Source organism: Anoplopoma fimbria, chromosome 11, assembly GCF_027596085.1.
Source record: "Anoplopoma fimbria isolate UVic2021 breed Golden Eagle Sablefish chromosome 11, Afim_UVic_2022, whole genome shotgun sequence".
Lineage (NCBI taxonomy): Eukaryota > Metazoa > Chordata > Actinopteri > Perciformes > Anoplopomatidae > Anoplopoma > Anoplopoma fimbria.
In genome coordinates, this window is record NC_072459.1 from 6,184,001 (window position 1) to 6,206,500 (window position 22,500).

Consider the following 22,500-nt stretch of genomic DNA (forward strand, 5'->3'; position numbering starts at 1 on the left):
GAGAAAAAACTCATCCATGGATTTAGACATCTTTTCTCAAAGTGGGACGCTTTCATGAAGATTCAGAGAATTGTGAGGAAATGGATCGAAAAAATGCATGTGTGTTCATTTGGAAGGGTGTGTTTGTGTGTGTGTGTGTGTGTGTGTGTGTGTGTGTGTGTGTGCACGTGCATGTGTCTGCTTTCCGTATTGTGATTCTCCAAGCACAAATCCCATGCTGTCTGTAATAATTATTTTGTGAACTGGCTGCTAACACTGCAGCAGTTCCTGGAGCAATTTACACACTCCATGTACTCAGCAGGAATAAAACATAACATCCTGGTCCTGATCGGTAAATACACTTTTCTCCTTCAGTCTCATACTGTAGCTTTGAATGCAATAAAAACACGTGTCATCAGTTCTGTCACTGATTCTAAAGACATGTATTTCCTCAAACCTGCACCATCTAAGACATGGTGTCACTTTTTAATCTTCTATAATTTTCCTGATTTCATGAAATGTAACTCTAAAAGCCCAGTCAATTAATACATATTTATGAATATCTATACTGTCATATGCATTGTTATGCATATATATAAATATATATATGTGCATAACATAAATATAAGAAGTGATCTGATGGTCAAGCGATCAACCACTTTGGTCCTGACTGAAATATCACACATATTCATGGTGCCAAGGGGATGAACCCTAATGACTTTGGTTAGTTTTCCCTTATCCTGTGAAAAATATCTTCAATTTCTCATCAATAGATTGGCACCAAAATCTTTGCAGACCTTCAGGGTTACTAGACCATAAATGCAAATGACTTTGGTGATCCTCTGATAAGTTCAAATCTGCAGTTTTGTGAGAAATGCCTGGACTACTACTGGATGGATTGGAATGAACTTTGGCACATACATACATTCATGTCCCCCAAAGGAGAAATTCTAATGACTTTGGTGGTTGACCCGTCTCCTCTAGCACCATCATTGGTTTTACTTCATTTTGTCCAATACTTGAACATGCTGACGGTAGCATTTAGCTAAAAGCGCAGCTATTTTTGCACTCTTTATAAAGTGCCTCATAGGTGATGGAGCCATTATATTTAGCAAAGCAGATAGGGTTAAATGTACACCTTAATAAGGCGGGGGTGAAAAATATTTAATGTTTGCGTGTTTGTGTGTGTAGCCTTTATCCTCAAAGTAAATAAAGGTCCTTTAAATTGTTCAATACTCAACTAAAATTGAATTGATTTATTGCGTCCCTGAGTGCAGCATCATTACAAAATATTAGCGTTTTGTGAAACACACAAAAAAAGCACAGCATGCACCATCTTTGTGTCTACACATTCATGGTGAGTGCTTAAAACTGCACCTCCCAGCAGGACTGAATCATCATTCCTTCTTGCTACTACATCTGTTCAGTTGTTACACCACATTTTCCACAGATAAGAGCCTAATTCTGCATTAAGCCCCCATAACGCCGCACTGGATCCAGCCTTATGATCCAGTCAAATACACCCGCATGATTTGCTGCAGTCTGCGCCTCTTTAGAATGAAACAGTAATTCACTGGCGATAACATAATCCCTAAAATAAACACCATTGCATTCAACCATACAGGTGTGGCAATTCTAAAAGCATCCTAAAAAATCCAAAATATATCATGTAACCAACTCTGTGCGTTGCAGAGAACAGCAGGTGTGGATGCTTTGAAAACCTGAGTGCGACACACCTGTAGTGGGTTACAAAAAAAAAGGAAAGAGGAAACATACACAAGCTGCTGGCTCAGTTCCACCTCGCCCTTCCTCTCTCTCGATCTCTTTGTGTCTCTTTTTTTTCTCATGCTCATTTGCTCTCGCTATCTCGGCCCATCTGTCTCTATCGCTCGCTCGTCTCGGTATCGCTCCATATTTCTCTCCTCTCCCTGTCTCCTCCTCCTGTGCCTCAAGGGGACACATTTTATATTTTTAGTGCATATCCATATTTTAGTGCAGTTACTGAATTTTTATCTCTTGATCATCATGGAAGTCTCTCTCTCACTCTCTTCTCGATGTGTGTGTGTGTGTGTGTGTGTGTGTGTGTGTGTGTGTGTGTGCCGCTGATTTCTGGCGCATGGGTGGGACGGCTGCACCAGAGGGAGGGAGGGAGGGAGGGAGGGAGAGAGAGAGAGAGAGTAAGAGAGAGAAAGAGAGAGCAGCTCCCAATTATGTTTCCACTTTGGTTCTCCGTGTCTTTCTTGCTTTCAGTCTCTTTCTCTGCACCACTGTCAAGTGGTACTGATCAATTTCACAGGCTCTCTGTTTACAACAACACACTCTACCTCCCCTCAGCACACCAACAAAGGGTCGTTTGTGTGTGTGTGTGTGTGTGTGTGTGTGTGTTGTGTGTGTGTGTGTGTGTGTCAGTATGAAATATGAAAAAGCTAGTCTCAAAGATTGGGTGGAGACTGTGCGGATTGCGGCAAACTAAACCGAATACTGTAACACGTAGACACACACACACACACAGATGTGACCTGAATAAAAAGCAGATTAGTCGACGCACAAGTCTCTCAAAAAAGTGTTTCTGTCAAAAACCAGTGTGAAAGAATAAACACACAAACACACACACACACACAAACACACACAACACACACACACACACACACACACACACACACACACACACACACACACACACACACACATGCAAGAGCAGTGACCCCTTGCAAACCCCAATAACGGAGGTCTCAGGTTTTGATTAACTGTGGTTTGAAGTGCTATCAGAGACCACAACAGCAATCACAGCTAAAGACGGACAGAGAGCACAGATTATCTGGTCCAGAGAAGAAGGGAAAGGGAAGGGATGAAGGGAAAAAAATAGAGGAAATGGAATCAGAAAGGATAAGTAAAAAGGAAGGGAAAGGAGGTTGAAGGTGGGGAATTTAGGGAAAGACGGAAGATGGGAGGGAAGAAGAAGAAGGCAGTGGGATGAAGGAGACCAAAAAATGGAGGTGATGGCATGAGACGGGGACAGGAATGAAAAGATAGAAATACAAAACCACACAACTCTCTCTCTTTTCACATTCTTCTCTCAAACTTTCCCTCTCAGCCTTACCCCTGCTGAATTTAAGCCTCTGAGGCAGTCGGATGAAGGTATGAAGATGCATGGCTGCCATTTAAAGTCCATTACAATGGCGAGAAAACTCAGCCATTTTCTTTATAGAAGCTACCTCACATTAAGAAAAGAAATCCATGGGCTTTTTGGTAAATGAGCTCATTGATCAGCTAAGTGTTGTACGACGAGACAGAGGAGGCATTTTACAACTCTGGTGTCCAGCTCTTATTGCTGGTTTTGTTTCTGCAGTTTACTGCTGACTACCTGGACTCTTATCAAACCACAGCTTGTTGTTTAGGTTTGCAATGTTAGTGGTAAAAAAGTTATTGTGTAGTCAGTAATTGAGAAAAACAAAAGGAAATGTATTTGTAATAGAGCTCGACCAGTAGGACAATATTATCACATAATATGGGTTATAACAGATATGTTTGGCGCTTATGATGCAAGATATATTAAGAGTGAATTGCAGGATCATATACAATAATATAACATATATAGTATTGATCATGAAAAAGCAACAAAGTGAAACATACAATTAACAAAAGCAGCATAAACACAAACAGGAACACCAGGGCCGTAGCCAGGATTTTAGAAATATGGAGGCCAAATTATCAAATAACTTTCTGAAAAGCCACCAACCAAACTCCCTGCGATTTTTTTAAGTATTTAAAAGAAATCCTGTTTTTATACATTTAAGATAAGATAAGACAAGATAAGCCTGTATTGATCCCCAGAGGGGGAATTCAGATGTTGCGGCAGCACAAGGACATAAATAAGAACATAAAGTAAAAAAATAGATTATTAGAAGTATATTAAATAAAAAGTAGAATTGATAAGAACATATAATAAGAAGAATAGAAGTAAATATAGAAACTATACCAGAGCAATTAAAGAAAAAATTGCAAGGCAACACAAGAGTGACATAGAGTGATTAGTAGCGGCAAAATAAAAGAGGAATAGAATGTAAACAGTGCACATCAGAATATATTAAGTGATTAGGTAATGATAATAAGTGTTTGTCTGTAAAACAGTATAACACATCGTTATAATATAGTACAGGTTAATATAGGATGGGATATAATATAGTATAGTATATATTATAAATAAAACAGATAAAATATATATAACAAAATCAGTTCTGTTCATTATACCTTCTTTAATTTGTATTCCGCTACATGTTCAAACTACATTTTTCAATATTTGTGTAATAATAGAAGAAATTGCCACAATTATTATGGCACACATGACCTAGGTGTGCTCAGTATAGCTATTCGTCCCGGTGGAACTTACAGTAATACGTGCACATTTTTGCACGCACATACACACACACACTTAAAGATCCTACCTTCTCCCACTCTCTCTCCTTGTTGAGGACTATGACCACCAGCTTTGGGAATTCCTGGTAGCCGTCTTCTGTGAATGACAAATCTCTGCCATCCCATGTCACATTCATCATGTACCTGAGAGCGAGAGGAGTAGAGGAGGAGGAGGAGGAGGAGGAGGAGGAGGAGGAGGAGGGCAGAGGGTGAAAAAGTAAGAGAGATAAGGACAAAGAAATGGGGGAGGGGAAAGGTAGAAAAATCAGAGAATGAGATAAAGGAAAGAAATGAATGGAGGCGAGGAGAAACAGAGGAAAAGGGGAAATTATATTACATTAGCATGAGAAAAAGACAATTTACAATCTATGAGTATTACTAAACTAAAAATATGCACACAGGCTCTTTTGTATCGAGAGTCAAAGCGTAATGCTGACGGATAAAAAAGCTCCAGACAGACGAAAGAAATTGCAGAAAGTGACAATGGATAGAACCTAAAGCCATAGTGTGTCCATACTAACACTCACCACCCACACACACACACACACACACACATGCTGTGATGAGTGACCCATATGGCAGGTCACATTAGCTAAGATGGAGGGCAGTGGGAGGATATTCTTGGGTCCACATAGCTTCCACATTAATCATGGCTGTCCTTCCCCACTCTGTCTCCCTCGCTCCCTCTGTCAGCGGTCATGTACAACGAGGGAGAGACAGATCCTCCTCCTTTTCTTCCTCCTTTTCTTCCTCTTCTCCTCCATCCTGCCGGCCGGGTCGACAGGGGAAAAACTTCTAAATGGAACACGGACCCACCAGACACAATCTCTGCAAAGCCACAGAGGAGCGCTGCAGGTGATGCGTTTCATGTGGTGTACTCTATAGTGCACGCACACGCCGCCGTGTATGAAGGTGGTGCTATCGATGGGGCAAAAACTGTGCTTTTAGATTTGACACATTGAATGCTCATGTATATTTAAGACATTTATATCGGTGACAATATCGCCCAATAATCCTAATTTGGTAAATAAAAAATAAAAAAATCATACTAATATTACTAGTAATATTAATATTACTATCCCTTTACCTCTATACATCTGGTCCCTGTTTCTCTGATTATTTGCATATGTGTCCCTGCAAAACTTTTCATAATTTGCTATCTAATTTAAAGCCATTGATTAGTAAGCATAATATTATATTAACCAACAGATGATCTGCCGGATGAAAACAATTACCATACCCAGTCACAAAGATGGTGACAGAAAAAGGCTGTGTAATATTTGTGTTTTGACGGCCAGCTATAATGCAATATCAACATACGTAATATGTGTTATAATCTGTTTATAACACTGTATAATTAAACTAATACATAGTCAAAATGCTTAACAACACTAATCATAAAACATTTTAAGGCATTTTATAATGACTGATAAGGTCAAGAACCCTACTATACTTTAATTCATAATTTAAATCATAAAGCATAACTTCACTGGACAATCACTGACATTTTTTTTGCAAGGATCACAGTGTAGTATGATTCTTAAAGTAAAATGCATGTTCATCTTTTGACCATGCATTATTAATTGTAATAATGCATTATAACGTGATTAGAATTTAGTCTAAGTGGCCATAGTTTGATTTCAGTATGGTTTGAAAAAAAATATCGTTGAATCTATATGCAAGAACAACACAAAAAAACATTGTGATATGAATTTTACTTTTCTAAAAGCAAACAATGAAAACTTAGATAAACCTAAAATCATTTATTTAAAAAAATACAACTATTTGACCTATAAAACACTATGATTCTGTATATTAATGAGTGCTTATACCTATAATTATCCAGTGATATGAGCAGATTATAATGTATTATAAGTATGTTTATAATGCATTATAGTGTCATAGAAAGTGTTACTGTGTTTGTGTGTGTGGTGAGATTTTGCACTACCTTTGTGTCCCTTTAAATTGCTGCTGGAAACACACATGCACAAACACACACACAAACACACACACACACATGCACACAGCCACTCAATGCTGAGATGAAATCAGCCAGCGATAAGAGGATTGACTGGGTTTTGTGATTAAAATAATCTGATTGGCCTGCAAGCAACCAGGTGAGTAGTATTAAGCCATTTGATTGGACCCCTGGCGCAGCGCTGAACCCAATTATGTGCGACTTCAGCAGAGGAAGAGGTGCTGGAATCAATACCAGCGCCCAGGCTCGTCTTTTAGACAACAGCCCATTCTGCGCTTTGCAACCATCTATCTGGAAGAGACACACACACACCATTTACACACACATACACATGCACAGTTGGAGTTTTTGCTCTTCTTTCCGTCTGTATAATGTACATTTTGCTCTCTTTTGTTGCTCATTTGGATTATTTTCACTCTCTGTCCATGCTTCCATTTCTTTTGACACAAACCAGCAAATCAAAAAATGTTCTTTACAGCATCATTGCAAAGAATCTGATGTAACTCTGAAGTAACAATGTCAAAACTTTTGCTGGGCTTTAGAAATATGTGTCTATGTAGCACATCATGTAAGGTGAATCAGTAAAACAAAAGGATTTCCTGGTAGAGGCGGTAGGGAGTAGGTGAGGATGTCCAGACAACCTGATTCATCATTTCCTGTGGAAAAAGTGTCAGCAAATAACCATTGTGCAGGAAAAAACTTTTAATTCAAGGGAACAGTGTGAATGTGCAGCTTGGAGCAATATCTCACCATTCTGTGGGATTTATGTTCATAGAAACCATGTTTAGTGCAGTGGAAAAAAAAAAGAAGAAATATCTGCGATTCCATTCAATTGAACCCTCGGCTTTTTCAAACAAGCTAAAGGAAAATTGTCACCACTGAGAAAATGATGGTTATTATCATGACTTCGGTAAAATATATGGGTCACTAGCTGTTTATGTGAAAATCAAAGTTGAGCAACGGTTATATTATACAACAAAAATACCAGGATGCAGAAAAGATGGCCAGGTTTGTGTGTGTATGCATGTGTGTTTGTGTGTGTGTGTGTGTGTCTGCAAGGAGGTTTGGACCGACGCCCATCAAACAGGTGGACCTGATACGGCGTTGCTAGGATACGGAGGCAGTGCTGGAGCATAATGTGACCCTAAACAACCCTGAATGAACATCCTAGCACACTTACACAGAGAACCACAGACAATTACTTTGCCCATCTCAACAATTCTCCCCCCACAACGTTTCCTCTCCCCTGTAGCACTGAGATCATAGCAAAGCGATCCAATTCCTCTCACTTTCCAGAGCTCCATTATATCAGTAATCTCTCTATTCATTAGAGGGGGGGGAGAAGAGGGTGCAGAGGAGGGGAGACAGCAGAGAAGGAGCACCCAAAAAAATAAAAAAATAGAAAAGTGAGAGTATAAAGATTAGAGAGATTGAGGGAGAGAGAAGTGTGACGGGAGAGGAAGAGGACTAAGCTTCGACAGAGTTCGGATAAAAATATCCTCTGTGTTATTTTTTACTCCCTTCTACTTATTTTAGGGTAAAACGGTTTGGAATGTCTAATTTGCCACTTCGGCAGGCAAATCCGAGCTCACACTTTAAGAAGAATAATGTTAATAATAAGAAACAATAAGTACCTTTACATGCACAGCAATATTACATTTTTTGCATTTAATCCGTAAGAAGACAACACTCCACCTGAGCTGCTGACTCCTTCAACCACCTTATTGAAAAGGTTGGTGTTGCGCATATACAAAAATATGTTGGTGTCCAAGTATTTTTTATAATGTCTAACAGTAGATTTGTTTCTGCTTACGATCAAAAATGTAGGGCTGTTCTTTTAGGCGTACATCTCTGCAAACTGTTATCTAGTTGGTTTGTGTATAACCATCTGAATGTGCTGTACACATGTCCAAAAAAGCTTCTAAAACTCAAATAATATGGAAATAGTTGTCCCACATGTCTTAATTGGAATATGTCCCACTCCAAATAAGGCCTAACTCTGAATATCCGAACAGAAAACGTTGCTTACATGACCCATATCAAATTCAGAATATTGTCATATTCAGAATCTTATTGTAATAGTTGTCTGCTTGTAAACGTAGTCAATGAATCAATCATTTTGGTTTCTAAAGAGGCTTTGCCGCAGGACGAAAGAGTCCCCACAAGGATGTTAAGATGAGTGTGTGTGTGTGTGTTAAAGATAGAGACATTTATCCTTTGTAAAGACAAGGACCAGTCAAAGCGATGATGTATACTGTCAGCACTCATGATCTATGGACTGCAACAGCACACACACATGCACACACACACACACTCGGGAGTCTGGGAAGTCTGAATAAAAAAAAAGAAAAGGCGCTACCAGTGCTGATTTAGGTCTTTTAAGACCCAATGATGGGCAGTCACTTGAAAACACACTCGTGCCTCAGGTGGCATGTGTTAAGCGTGCCCTGAATGATGACTGTACACGGGGAAATAGATGCTGCCTTAGCAGAGTCTCTGCCCCTCCTGTTGTCCCCGGTGTACATTATGTTTGTGCAGTTATTTTTCAGTGTGAGTCCAGGCAGCACAAGATTAATGCTAACAATTACATTTTCTCTTTTCCAAGGCTTGTAGTCGCACCATAAAATTGCAACACGTGTCCACAACAGCTACTTCAGCAGGATTCCTTTTTGTTGCACAAAACAGGGCTTAAGTGTGTTTCGATTTGGGGATTCTTTATACTGTAGCTGAGCTTGAGCATCACGGGGCCTCGTTTCTCCATTATGCTAATTGAGGTTCATTTCAGGAATCCCTGCACAACACTGGAGCACCTTTCTTAGATACCCTTACCTCTGATGAAAAATTAATAAACTTCCCGTGCGATGGGATTTGCAGCTGGGACCGACTAGGCTCCTTTAATATCTTCTTCTCTGCAGTCCCACATCTACCTGTCTCTTCACTCTGTGTGCAGTCAAACCAAAAGCAACTCGGTGGTTCATTTATCTCTGAGATGTAACACACTAGCTGTCAATCATATGCTACTCCCGGGTAATGAACACAATGCAGACAACTGTTCTGTCCTACAAAGCAAGTAAGGCAGCCAGATGGGAGGAGAAAGTCTGGGTGGCTGTATCTGTCCATTACCAGTCAAATGGAGACCAGAATCTATTTGCCGGGCACAACTAGTTTTAGCTGAGGCTTATTTACAGACTTTTTCCAAAGTTTGTTATTTATGTCACTTAAGGCAGCTAAATCAAATATAAAAATTGCAATTTAAATTGGCAAACTTGTGCAAAAGTATTTCGTTTTTTCCTTTATTTTGTCAGACTTCAACCCCCTTTTTACTGTTTCTGTCTTTGGAAGGCAGTGTTAATACATCTAACTATGATGGTTGTGTAAGCGACGTTCAGGACGGTTTAAGGCCCATAGCGACCTCGAAAAATCTCCGAAAAACAATCGCAGCAAATTTAAATAACAGGCATAATTTGGAAAAAAACGGTCGACAAATAAGAAATCTCAACGATTACTTTCTTGGGTGAAACATATTAAAACCTACAAAAGGGACATATTAACAGCTTTTATTAACAGTTCTCAAAACTTTCTTTCTAAAGTTAAACTGTTAATGCAGCAAAGTAAAAGTCCTACATTAAAATGTTTACTCACCGCGGAGCTCTCAATTTTATGATACTGGATAGTTAAAGAAATAATAATGCAGGATAGTTTAATGTTATATTATTTGAATAAATTGTAAGCACTATACTGTTTTACTGAGATTTTTTGGCCCGTTCTGAAGCGCTTTTGTCAGTTCTGCAATAGGACTTCTAATTCTATAATCAGTATTATCTGAGGGAGCTCCACCCTTCACCCGCTGGACAACGCTGCTCCTGCAGTGTGGTATTAAATGCACCCCCACCAGCTCCTAAGTGACACTTCAGGCTAAGCAGCGGGGACTTGGACTGCAATTAGCTCATTGTTCTAGATTCAAACTGAAAGTATCTGATTTTGCTTGGCAATCACAGTTTCATGTAAACAATATTAAAATGAGAGCTCTTGTGTTCTCATGTGGGCCTACAAAGATTTATCAGATTAAAAAGGGATCAGTCCCACACTGACTGTTACCCGCAGGGCAATACTTAGATTTGGGGGCAAAATTACTTAAAATGATTTTCATGATTTGTAGATATTCTGACTTACACTGTTATGTTATGTTTTTATCAACTATGTCTATCCAACTCCTCTGGTTATCTGACACTGAGCATAAGAATATTACCCATCCACTCAAACACACTACTCCGCGTGAGATCTCATTCGTCACAAGTCGCAGGAGATTTGGAGACAAAAATGTGGAATAATACAAATATTGAAAACATAAAATACACATAGATCAACACAGTTAGCCAGCGATCATGCTGTAATGTAATACTCATGAGCAGTGGGGTGACTGGCTTCATGTTGAATCATTGTTTTCATTCTGGAAAAAACATTATTCATAGTTGATGTCTCTGACTCAGTGAAAATTACGAATGCACAAAGCTGGTTTGTACAATATACTGTATATACACACACAACTTGTGTGTATTAGAATTCAAGTGTTTAGTTCGAACATGCTACTCTACAAGTAAATCGCATGATCGGAAATTCTCCATTGCAGTGTGTAGTGCGTTATTTGTTTTGCGTTATGTGTTGTATATGTCTGCACGGCTCTCAGGACAGCTGCCCCAGGACTCAGTATGTGTTGTGTGTCTAATGTGTGTGTGTGTGTGTGTGTGTGTGTGTGTGTGTGTGTGTGTGTGTGTGTGTGTGTGTGTGTGTGTGTGTGTGTGTTCATGTGTGTTTCCCGAGCTCTGACCCTCATATATCAGGGCTGGAGACTGAAATTACCTGTCAGAACTCTACTAGCACCACACCTTTTACAGACACACACACACACACACACACACACACACACACACCACACACACACACACACACACACACACAGACACAGACTCCAACTCACAGTCAGACACACACTGATAAATAAGTGCTAAAGTCTTTTAAGGCACACTGTTCACCACAGCAAGGTAAGCGCTGCACTGTAAATCTGCCATGACAGAACATTCTCTCAGGGGTGGGGTTATTTCTCTTGTTTCTGACACGCACACACACGAGCAAAGACACACACGAGCACACACACACACACACGAACCCACACGGTATATTTTAAATGAAGCGCAGGTTGTCACTCGGTTTGATTGCTGCACCGGCCAGCGCTCTTAGTTGGTCATTTGTCTCCTGTTTTTTATTATTATTTTATTTTTTTCCATTACTCTGCAAAACATATTCATCTTGGATGTGTCGCAGTGGATTTATCGTTACAGCTGTCAAGAGGCGAAGTGAGTGAGCTAAAACTCCCCCAGAACTACAGACTTTTCTGGGATTTCAGCACCGTCTATTAATTTCGCTCCTCTTCAAAACAGGTATTGTTTTATAGCGACATGTTTTTGGCAGCATCCACTGTGAATCAAATTGTTTATTACAAATCACAGTTTAGTCTGAGAGGCGTTTTATACTGAACGTCAGCCGAATGCTTATGAGATACTGCTGTTATCCACATCTTGCTTACAACAAGGCAGTGGACCCCCTGAGGAACTAATGACAAGGATATAATACTTTAACCCACTGCACATACTCCAATTTCTCACACTGGTGCTGTACGTTTCTACATACAGCCCATCTGCCTGTGTGTTTTTGTGTGTGTGTGTGTGTGTGTGTGTGTGTGTGTGTGTGTGTGTGTGTGTGTGTGTGTGTGTGTGTGTGTGTGTGCACGCTGGCCATGTCCCCCTATATCCCATGACAGCCGTTGATGGTCTAACAACCCACACTGGCCCGTCGCCCCGACCTAGCCTTGACCAATCATGTTCCTTGTGTCCTGGCCCTGAAGCCCTATTGGCTGAGCGCTCTCACCCACAACAGAGCCATCTGTGGCCACTCATCACCTGGGTAACAACCTGAGGCAGCAGAGCATGCTGGGAACAAAGTCAGCTGGCTCTGGATATTCCGTAATTCTCTTTTAGCGTATCTGTGTTTCTCGAACAAAAAGGGGGGAGCTGCATTAGTGCAGAATTGGTATTCAAAGTCCCATTGAGGTAATCAGAGGCGTAATCAGTCATACTTGACGGTCCCTTTTGCACAAAATGACCATAATGTATGAGTGGAGGCTCATCAAAGACAGTCACTCTTCTGTGACCTCAATGACAACTGGTAGAGTTAGCCCAGCCCTGTTTTTTCAGTGAGCGCTGTAATCTCCCAGCCCCCCTCAACTACCCATGGTGGTTGGGTTTCTGCAGAACCCAAATGAGAATCGATCCAAAATGCTGATGCAAATTTGGCAGGATATAAGTTGGACAAAAAGGCAACCTGTGATGGAATTTTAGCCATAAAAGCCAAAAAGAGTTTGTGGTTGAGTTATTGGCCAATTTTATGAAAATGTTTCAGGCTGGTTAAAATGTAAAGACAGTCGCTGTATGATGACCTCACAGGAAAACATTTCTCTCTCTCTCTCTCTCTCTCTCTCCCTCTCCCTTTTGCTGTCTCTTTCTCTTCATTTTGCTCTGAGTACCTGAGAAATTGTTATTTACTTTTGAAGTGAATATCATTCAAACTTTTGAGATGATGTTGGGTAAAAACCAATGACTAAGCTTCAGAAAAGCATTTCATAAAACATATCTTTCAAAACTGATTCAAACAGGACATTTAAAGAATATTGTTGTCATATATATATAATAAGTTATTTTAGCCGTAATTCAAGCCTTTATCTGAGACAAAAGCTAAATGATTGGAGACATGATCAATTCCAATTATATTAATGCATAATGTTCTCCGATGGATGACAATATCAATATACATCCTTATGTTTTGAGTGTAGCTAAATTTGTTCTTCTTCTCAATCATTTTTCTCATTTAAGCATCTTTTTGTTGCACAGTTTCACAGACAGCTTTCCTGCAGCATTTTTGCTTTTGGAAATACATTTTGTAATTCAGTTTAACCACTTAGACTTAATATTCATAATTTCACACTTGATTAATTAAAAGAAAAAAATGTAAAAAAAAACAAAACCAAAAAAACCAATAACACTGGGATGTAAACACAAGTTGCGTGTGTTTCTCCCTCCTCTGCCAGATGGAAAGCCAGACAGAGCTGGCAAAACCTGCAGCATCTCCCACTGGCTGCCGGGGAGCGAGAGCCCGATGAGGAGGAGCGCAGGAGAGAGAGAGAGAGAGAGTGAATGAGGAGCGGAGGACTAGATGAGAAGAGGAACAGAAGGGCTCATCAAGGAGCTCTTCAATTTTGGAGAGCACTCATTTGTAGCGGCTTCCCGCTGTTACCTTGGTCTCAATTTCTTCCCTTCCCTGTTTCTTCACCGCCTAAATCACAAACACCCTCATGACACTCCCATTCACCTCTTTCATTCCCATCGCTCTCTCTCTCTCTCTCTCTCTCTCTGACTCCCGCACTTCCCCTTAGCTCTAACTCTTCTTTTTCTACCCAGTAATTGCATCTTTCTTCAACCTCTATCCTTAAAGTAGACTTTGTGGAAGTCTCTAATCACTAGGGGTAAAAACAGACTGTGTCAGGAAGCCATGCATTCAAACAAACATCCACGCACACAAACATTTCTCTCCTTATGTTATAAAGAAAACACAAAACCTCATGGAAACTTTTATAATTTGTGCTGTTTCAATTTTTTCTCTCCTTTAAAAAAGACACATAGCTCACTGTATTGCTAATAATCATAGACATGAATACCTAAACTTTACTTGACTTACTTATGTAGCGCACTGGGGGGCAGCTTGGATGTCTTCTCCATCTGGCCGTAGCAGGACGTCTTGGCCTCGGGGATGTCGCCGTACTCCTCCAGCATGGCTGCCGCGGCCGACGTTATGATCCCCAGGCCATCCCGGACTCGCGCCTCCAACGGGTAGTCCCAGTCGTCGTACGACACCGAGATCATCCCCGGTGGAAAGGCCTCGGGCGTTATATCCGGGTTCCCCGTGGTCAGCGACGGCACGATCCAGATGTACCCGAACCCGGTGAGGCCCAGGGAGCGCGCCTCCTCCAGGATGTAGACCGCCTCGTCCTTGGAGCAGTAGAGCAGCACCACCGGGGACTGGACCTTCTTGAGCATGATCTGAGACCGGCTGTCCTCCTCCACTGCGTCCAGGATGATGATATTCTGCAGGTCCCAGCCCACAAAACTAAAGCAAGGATAACGAGGACAGCAGTGAGATGTTAATATTGAACTAATAGCCTATTAACTTTGCTCAGGTGCTGGAGAGGGCAGTTATAATTATCCATTATAATTAATATCATTGTTAAGTGCGATGTGAATGCTAATAGGTGTAGAGTGCCTATTGTCAGGGGAAACACATTAAGGCTAAATGGAGAATGCAAATGCTAAAGCTGGTCCTGTATAATGATGCTCAGCAGGTTACAGCCCGCACGACTAAAGGACGAGGAGAACAAACACTAATGTGAGAGGGCCTGTGGTCAGCGTGCACTAATCACAAAATAATGCTGCTACTAACATGGAAACGCAGAAAACCAAACAAAAAGTAGGTTCATTAATGTTTCATTATCCCTGCAAAAACATTTGGCTCAGTATATTTTACATAGAGATTAACCTCTGATGTCAAACCTTTAATACTGAAAGAAACTGTGAATGAAAACAGATCTGTGTAACTCTGAAGCATTTCATATCTAGTTCTTCAGCCAGAGTTAGGAGTAACAAGCTCTTATTATTTTTTTTCATCCAGTGGGACTGGCTGCTCTTTTTCTTTAACGTCCAGAGTGATAATATTCAGCAGCTCTCAGTGCGGCTGAAGAGCAGCAGAAACAGAGGAAGTGGCGGTTATGTAAGTTATTAAAGAAAATGATATATCATAAACTAATAGCATGCTGTGGTATCAGGATGTACAGAGGCCCTTGATGGCAGAGCTAGCAGAGTGAGGGACAAATACATATACACACACACACACACACACACACACACACACACACACACATAAACACACATAAACACACATGAGACAGTGACACACAATAGGGAAAAGAGGGAAGCAGTAAAGTTGCGTGCAAGAATCCAACAATAGACAAGTAGTGTAACATGAGAGTGATTTGGGACTTGCTGTCCACTGCTTGCTGTCCAGAGTGATAATGGTCTACAGGTCCCCGATGACAAAACTAGTAAAGAGAGACAATGATACACAGAGACACATTCATGGGTAATAACAAGTATGGGAGAATGTAACACCGTAATGTTAAAAGCAAAACAAAAACATTTCCTGTTTTCTACACAGAAATCTGAGAAACCCGGTCACAAATCTTTTGCTTTGAACCAAACCGACCACCTACCGAGTTAATACTTATCCTCTTCATTAAATAAATCTTCATATAGTTGTGGATACTGGTTATTATTATGTTTTTTTACCCCTCAGCACAGCTTTACTTGCAGATCACATGGGTCGAAACATGTGAGTGTGTACGCTGTGTGTTTGAGATGATCCAGATCGTGCAGGCCTGAACCATTCCCGTCTAAAAACCCAGCTCTGTCATCATTAATCTGCAAATGATACTGGTTTGGCACAGCACCTACCTGACCGCATTCATCTCCATCAGACTATGAACGTTTGTAGCCATCCACAAAATACATATCCTCACTCTCATGTTATATATCTGGGCCTGTATTTCATCTCGGCTGCTGCAGTACTAAAATGTTCGCATGGTCACATCAGTCTTGACTCACTGAGTTGACTGGAGCAACTTTCTGTTGTGAATGATGGAAGTTTATTGGTATTAAAGCTGTCTGCCCATGACGAAGTCACTGCGAACCAGCTGAATGCTGACACAGGAAATCGACGCCGGGTAATTGCAAGTTATTGGGCTTTTTATTTCTGGATTCATAAATGATGTCTTTCATTCCAACATTGAGGTCAAATCACTTCTGGAGGCGGTACGAAATATTGACATTGGGATGTTAAATTACATTTCTTTATTACAAATCTGTAACGCTGTGGAGCTATCCTGCACAAAAAGTGTTGTAAACGCATGCACATGGAGTGGATATTTATCGACAACATAAACAAAGGGGCTTGGACCTGCTGGAAGCGAAAATGTGCACAGGATCTGATACTCATTTGGTCAGATTAGATAAATTATGACACATTTTAAGTAGCTCACGCTTCCCAGTTTCCTGATAGCAACACCTGTTTGAGGGACGAATTCATAATCCTATTTAATCAGCCACTTAACCATCTGTTGCCACTCCACGTGTAAATAATACAATTGCTGCCAGTGTTACCAAATACAGACACAGGCTGAGAGTGTTTGAATCGCTGTTTGGTTTGACATAAAGAGTAACTGCTAATGAAAAAGACCCTCTTCAGCTGGGTTTTAATATATCACGGGTTCAGGCTCCGGTTCTTGCCAACATCTCAACACTGCTGAACATGGATCATTAACTTGACATTTTTTTTTTTGCCAAAAATGATGGCTTGCTGTGCTCTTCAGCAGTTTTTTTCTCTTGCTCTCTGCGGAGAGATAGAGCATCAGTCAAAATGACCTAAAGGTGTGGCAAACAGCCAAACTGCCTATGTACTAAACCCACCTGTCATCTACATTCATTTTAAGAACGCTGATGAAATCCTTTTAGAGCTGGCTGTCTTTGAAGTACAGCTATTCACAACCACTGGGCCGGGCCGCACTGGAGGGCCATGAGATTAAATTAAAAAATATATATATTTTTGGTAATTTAAAGAAGCTAGTTATTAATTTAAATGTGCACATGAATTCCCATTAAAAAAATAATTAAATGCATATTTTCAAAGACCATTTACGTTTGAATATCACAATTATGTGTTTTGCCAGTGTTAGTTAGCAAGTTTTCTAAAGGAAAAAGCCTAATAAGTAAGATCTACAAAGCCCGTGGTGAGGAAATATGACCCTGAATGCATCATTTTGGATTCATAATGCAGGCTTTGATGGGTAGGCTGCTTATTTATTTTGGTGATTACAGCTGATACAGGCATAATGCCTATTTACAGCACAATTTATTTTGTACCTCTTTTTGTCATTTCTTTTGTTTGTGGTTTCTAATTTCTTTGGGAAGACGGTCCTCAGAATTTCTTTTAACAATCAGAAGTTGGCCTTGAGTTACACAAGGTTGAGAACGCCTGCTGCCAGTGCACAGTATGAATGGAGGAGATGAAAAACTCAAGGCCGAGACATTGTGAGCAGTAACTCTTCTATAAAAGTAAACTTCTCCATTCTCTGGGGAAATCTGCAGTGATAACGGAGAACATCGCACACAAAATGGAGTAATGGGCTTGTAGAAATGACCGTGGTACAGTAGGAGTGTATATGCAGTATACTCTACAAACATGACAGTGCTTGTTATCTTCAATTTTATCTTCAAGTGTAAGCTGTTGGCTTTGATAGGTGATTTTGGGAACCACGACCCAAAAGAGATGAGGCAGACAAAAAATGGCCCATTCAGTCCATTTAATATAGATTATCTGTTTAATATAGAATCATTTTTTTTAAGATGTTTATCTACACTGTAAGTAATTGTGTTTTTCTTTCAAGGTTTGGCAAGGTTAGTTCATATTTTTAAACCCTGTATAATAATCCTGCAACATAAAGTCAAGAGTGTAGCTGCCTTTTCATCATATGGTATAGATTTTGTGCCCTTCTAGCTAGCAGCATGAATGACAATGTTTGTCAATTGGTTGGTCGGCCCACCAAATTGACCCAGACTTAAATAAAATAAATATCTCAACACTTGACCCATGTTTACGAGAGGATGAATTCCATTAGCTCTGTTGATTTCTCTTGCGACACTAGCAGGTAAAACATTTTTACTTCCAGTTAAATATCTCAACTTCTACTTAAGGGATTGGCGCAAAATCTGCACAGACATTCAGAGTCTCCTGATGATGCCTCCTACTGACTCTGTTGATCCCCTGATGTTTTCTTTAATGCCATCATAAAGTTGATGTTTGTGGTAAAGTATTGGAAAAGTCTCGACCAATACTTTGTTTATGACAAAAATACACAAAATGTATGCCATTCTCATTAACTTTCCCTGTAATTTGTTTTAACAGCTACTTGGCAAATATTAGCATGTTAACAAACTAAATTCAAATAGTGAACATGCTAAACATTAACCTTGCTTAGCATCAACATGTTAGCATTGTCATTGTGAGCACGTTAGCACGCTGACATTGGCAATTTGCTCAAAGCAGTTTGTGCCCTTTATCTAGAGTTTCTCAAAATAAAAGGGTAAAGTTTGCTATGTTGTTGCAACAGCTGGCAAGGTTTATTCTGCTGCATCATCTTGTTGGCTACAGTTATAATATTAAATAAATAAAAAATGAAATTAAAACTATGGAGAACCGTGCAAAGCAGGCGTCTGGTTGATCCTACCTGTTGTCCACGGTAGTTTTCAGGATGTTGATGAACTCCTGGTAGCCGGGGAACTTTGACGTTACGATGGAGAAGATGTGCCAGTCGTACTCCTCCATGATGTTCAGCATCAGTAGAGCCTCCTGCTGGATGGAGGCACCGAACTGGAAGAAGGTGGACTTCACATCCTGAGAAAAGAAAACCGGGGAGAGGGAGGGAAAAGAAGAAAGAAGGGGAAGAAGAGATTTAGTTGTAGATATATTGGGATTTTGTCTAACTTCCTTTAATGCTAATTCAAAGTGCATCTCAGAAATACCAATCACCAACAGACCATTTCACATTTGGCAGACCAAAGACATTCTCTCAAACACACACACACACACACACACACACACACACACACACACACACACACACACACACACACACACACATACATCGAGAGTAATAAGATTCTCGTGGAGGAAATATATGGATGAGGGGCTCAGAACAATTCAATTAAGCACAAATTGGATTGGTGCGGTACAGGCGGGCTGCAGAACTCTGTGGGCCCGGTTCTGGAGAAACGAGGGTCACATGCACTCTGAAGGCACACGTATCCACTCCATTAAACCTGACTCAGAATCATTTGCCACTTAATTCAGCCAAACTGAGACATGGGCTTGGACAGTGCAGACAAGCACTATTACAGGTGGACAAATTAACTCTATTCATTCATACTGGAGGTTTGGTATTAAATGAGTCATTATGGCGCAGCCTATTAAACGAGGTGAAATGAGTCACAATAAATAGTGATGAATGGTGAGGAAGAAAAAAAAGAAAAGAAAGAGCGTAGCATCACAAAATGAGTGGACTGCGGAAGCGTCAGCTCGTCTTTGGTTGTTTGTTGCATGATTTGTTGGGTTTGAGGATTTCTGTTACCTTGAAATGTCAGAGAGTTCACACATGGCTTATCTTGACACCGCTTGTCTTTGGCACTCTAATTATGATGGACTCGCAGGTTAGTGTGTGTGCACATCTTCTGTGTGTGTGTGTGTGTGTGTGTGTGTGTGTGTGTGTGTGTGTGTGTGTGTGTGTAAGGCTGCACACTGACATCCAGAAAGAGAAAAGAGAATGATGGCTAAGAGGCACGGAACAAAAGGTTGGAGCGAGAGACATGAGACGAGTGAAGAAAAAAGAGATTCCGTCCGGTGTCACTTTGTAAGATCACACCTGCTCTTAAAATGAACACATGCACCTCGTGCACCTACACACACACACACACTGCCGCACACAAAAGGAGCGCACTCCATGCACACACTGCCTGCAGCCTGCATCTACAGGACTCCATCCACAGTGCGACTAAACTTGGGGTAAAAAAAGAGAGAGTTGGTGTGTGTGTGTGACGAAGCAGCAACTGTAATGCTAGGAGCTATAGTACTGTGTGGTACAACGGCTCATAACGCCATCTAACATTAGCCTCAATCACATCAGAGCTGATGGAAAATATCCAGAAAATACAATTTGAACAAAAAACAAAAACTTTATTAATCCTATTGATTTAGAATTGACTTGAATTATCTATTATTTTGCATCTCTTTTCCTGTAGACACAGTTACTGGATTAGTCACAGAGTAGGTATAAAACAACTGAGTGGCAAATGGAGATGGAAGTTATAGAAAGCAGGGACTGTGTATAGTGGATTGTACTTGTAACCATATCAGTCTAATGTAATGTCATTTCATCGCTATATGCATGACCTAGCTTTTCATTTCCCACTGTGTTGATAGCCTCAGAGTAATGTGGATATTATTTAAGTGACTGTGCATCTCTTAGCCCCCTATATCAAGACTCTCGAGTGCTCCTTCACGGTATTGTATCTGTGTGTGAGGCCGGCTCACTCGATACTCCGACTCAAGTGCTCTTCAGAGGCTCTCTGTGTAGCCCTGTGTTTGTGTGTGTGTGTGTGTGTGTGTGTGTGTGTGTGTGTGTGTGTTCTAATGGGGTAGAAACTGAAGCAATGCTTGAGCATGGTGGGACAGGAGGGAGGTCATGCTATAAGATGTGTCACCTCCTGTCTTCATCACAGCAGCGGCCGATACTCCCACACTTTTTTCTGCTATATACAGAAGACTGTGGGCCGCCCTCGTGGAATACATAGAATAGAAAAAAGGTGGCAGATATTTATGTGACTTTGTATGGAATTGTATATGGAAAGTTTTTAAGAACATCTACACCTGCCGACAAGACAGTTCTGGCTCCCATGTGCTGTCAAAGTTCCTTTTGATTTCATTGAGATATGATTTTTCCTTTCTGTCTCGCAGCTGTGCTTACAATAAATATGCAGCATTTCTTCTGTTTATTTGACTTTGCATTTTCACATAATCCAATTTAAAGCACAGAAAGTTATTAGTTCGGGACATAGGGGGATTCTATCAACCGATAAAAAAATTCCTCAGTTTACCTGAAAAGTCACCAAATATCAAAAATGCACAATGTATCGAAACCAAAGGCAATAATTATGCAAAATTAAATCAGCAAAAAGCAAACACTGGTTGTGAATAATCTAATAAAGAATTCAGTTTCAATAATATTTTGGCAGTGTTTTACATGCCTGCGTGTGTGTGTGTGTGTGTGTGTGTGTGTGTGTGTGTGTGTGTGTGTGTGTGTGTGTGTGTGTGTGTGTGTGTGTGTGTGTGTGTGTGTGTGTGTGTGTGTGTGTGTGTGTATTTGTGTGTGCCTGTCTGAAAGGATTCAAGCTCCAGGAACCCCAGGAGAGGAAGCCAAATTCCACCACAAAACGGAAATCTTCCTATTACCAAAAAAAAAAAAAAAAAAAAAAAAGCTTTTTTTCTGCTTTCAAATGAGGCTGGGCACGTGCCTGCGCTCATTTGTGCGGGCCAAATCACGTCTCTTTATTTCCACAGTATCTCATCACGTCGAAACCCAACAGAACCCAACAGGACTGCGGAGATTTGGTTAGTTCGATCGAGGCTGGGCTGGATATTCTCATTCTACATGATGCATGAACAGAAACACCACGAGGAGAGAATGTGAAACCAGGCCTCTAAATTCTGTCTCAACAACAGGTAGTTTAAGTTGGTCTAGCCTATAATTCTGAGACCTGAGGCACCTCTATTGAACACTTGAGTGAAGCAGACTCTAAAGGACACCGACAACAAAGAACTGAATAAATCCTCACCTCCCTGTCTTTATTCTCCCTCTCCAGCAGAGCGAGAGAAAGACACCCCAACTTCAATCCTGTTTCTGCCATCTGAAGTCTCTCTGTTTAAATGTCTCTTTCCACCCAGGAGAAACAAAAACAGAAACGGAGAAAATGGAACCACTGGATTTCACATAGCTGTGTATTCATGCGTGTGCTTTTTTGTTATATTATTATATGTTTGGTTGATGCTCATTACATTCATGTTTTCTCCAAGGTTTTTTGGAATGCAGTTGAGTGGGAGAGAGATAGAGGGAGACAATATGACACGAAGCAAGAACAGATACTAAATAACAAATGGAACTCACGACAAAATGCAGAGTGCAAAAAGAAGGCCATGATAGAGAATTAAGAATAAACACACTGAAAGAAAGCAAATTAGCCTAAAAGTGGCAGGAAGTTAAAGTCCAGAGAGAGGGAGGAAATGTTGATGCAGAGCAGAAAGAGAGAGAGAGAGAGAGAGAAAGAAAGAGAGGGAGATGAGATGGGTAGAGCAGAGAGGTG

The 22,500-nt window shown here is 40.6% G+C and overlaps 1 protein-coding gene across 1 annotated transcript in view; it reads right to left on the bottom strand.

Annotated features, from left to right (window-relative positions):
- Window positions 1-22,500, bottom strand: part of grin2aa (glutamate receptor, ionotropic, N-methyl D-aspartate 2A, a) — a 131,235-nt gene that overhangs the window by 31,107 nt on the left and 77,628 nt on the right. The window contains 3 exon segments of the mRNA XM_054607241.1: window positions 4,425-4,539; window positions 14,162-14,590; window positions 18,816-18,982. Of these exon segments, the coding sequence (XP_054463216.1) occupies window positions 4,425-4,539; window positions 14,162-14,590; window positions 18,816-18,982 (711 nt within the window).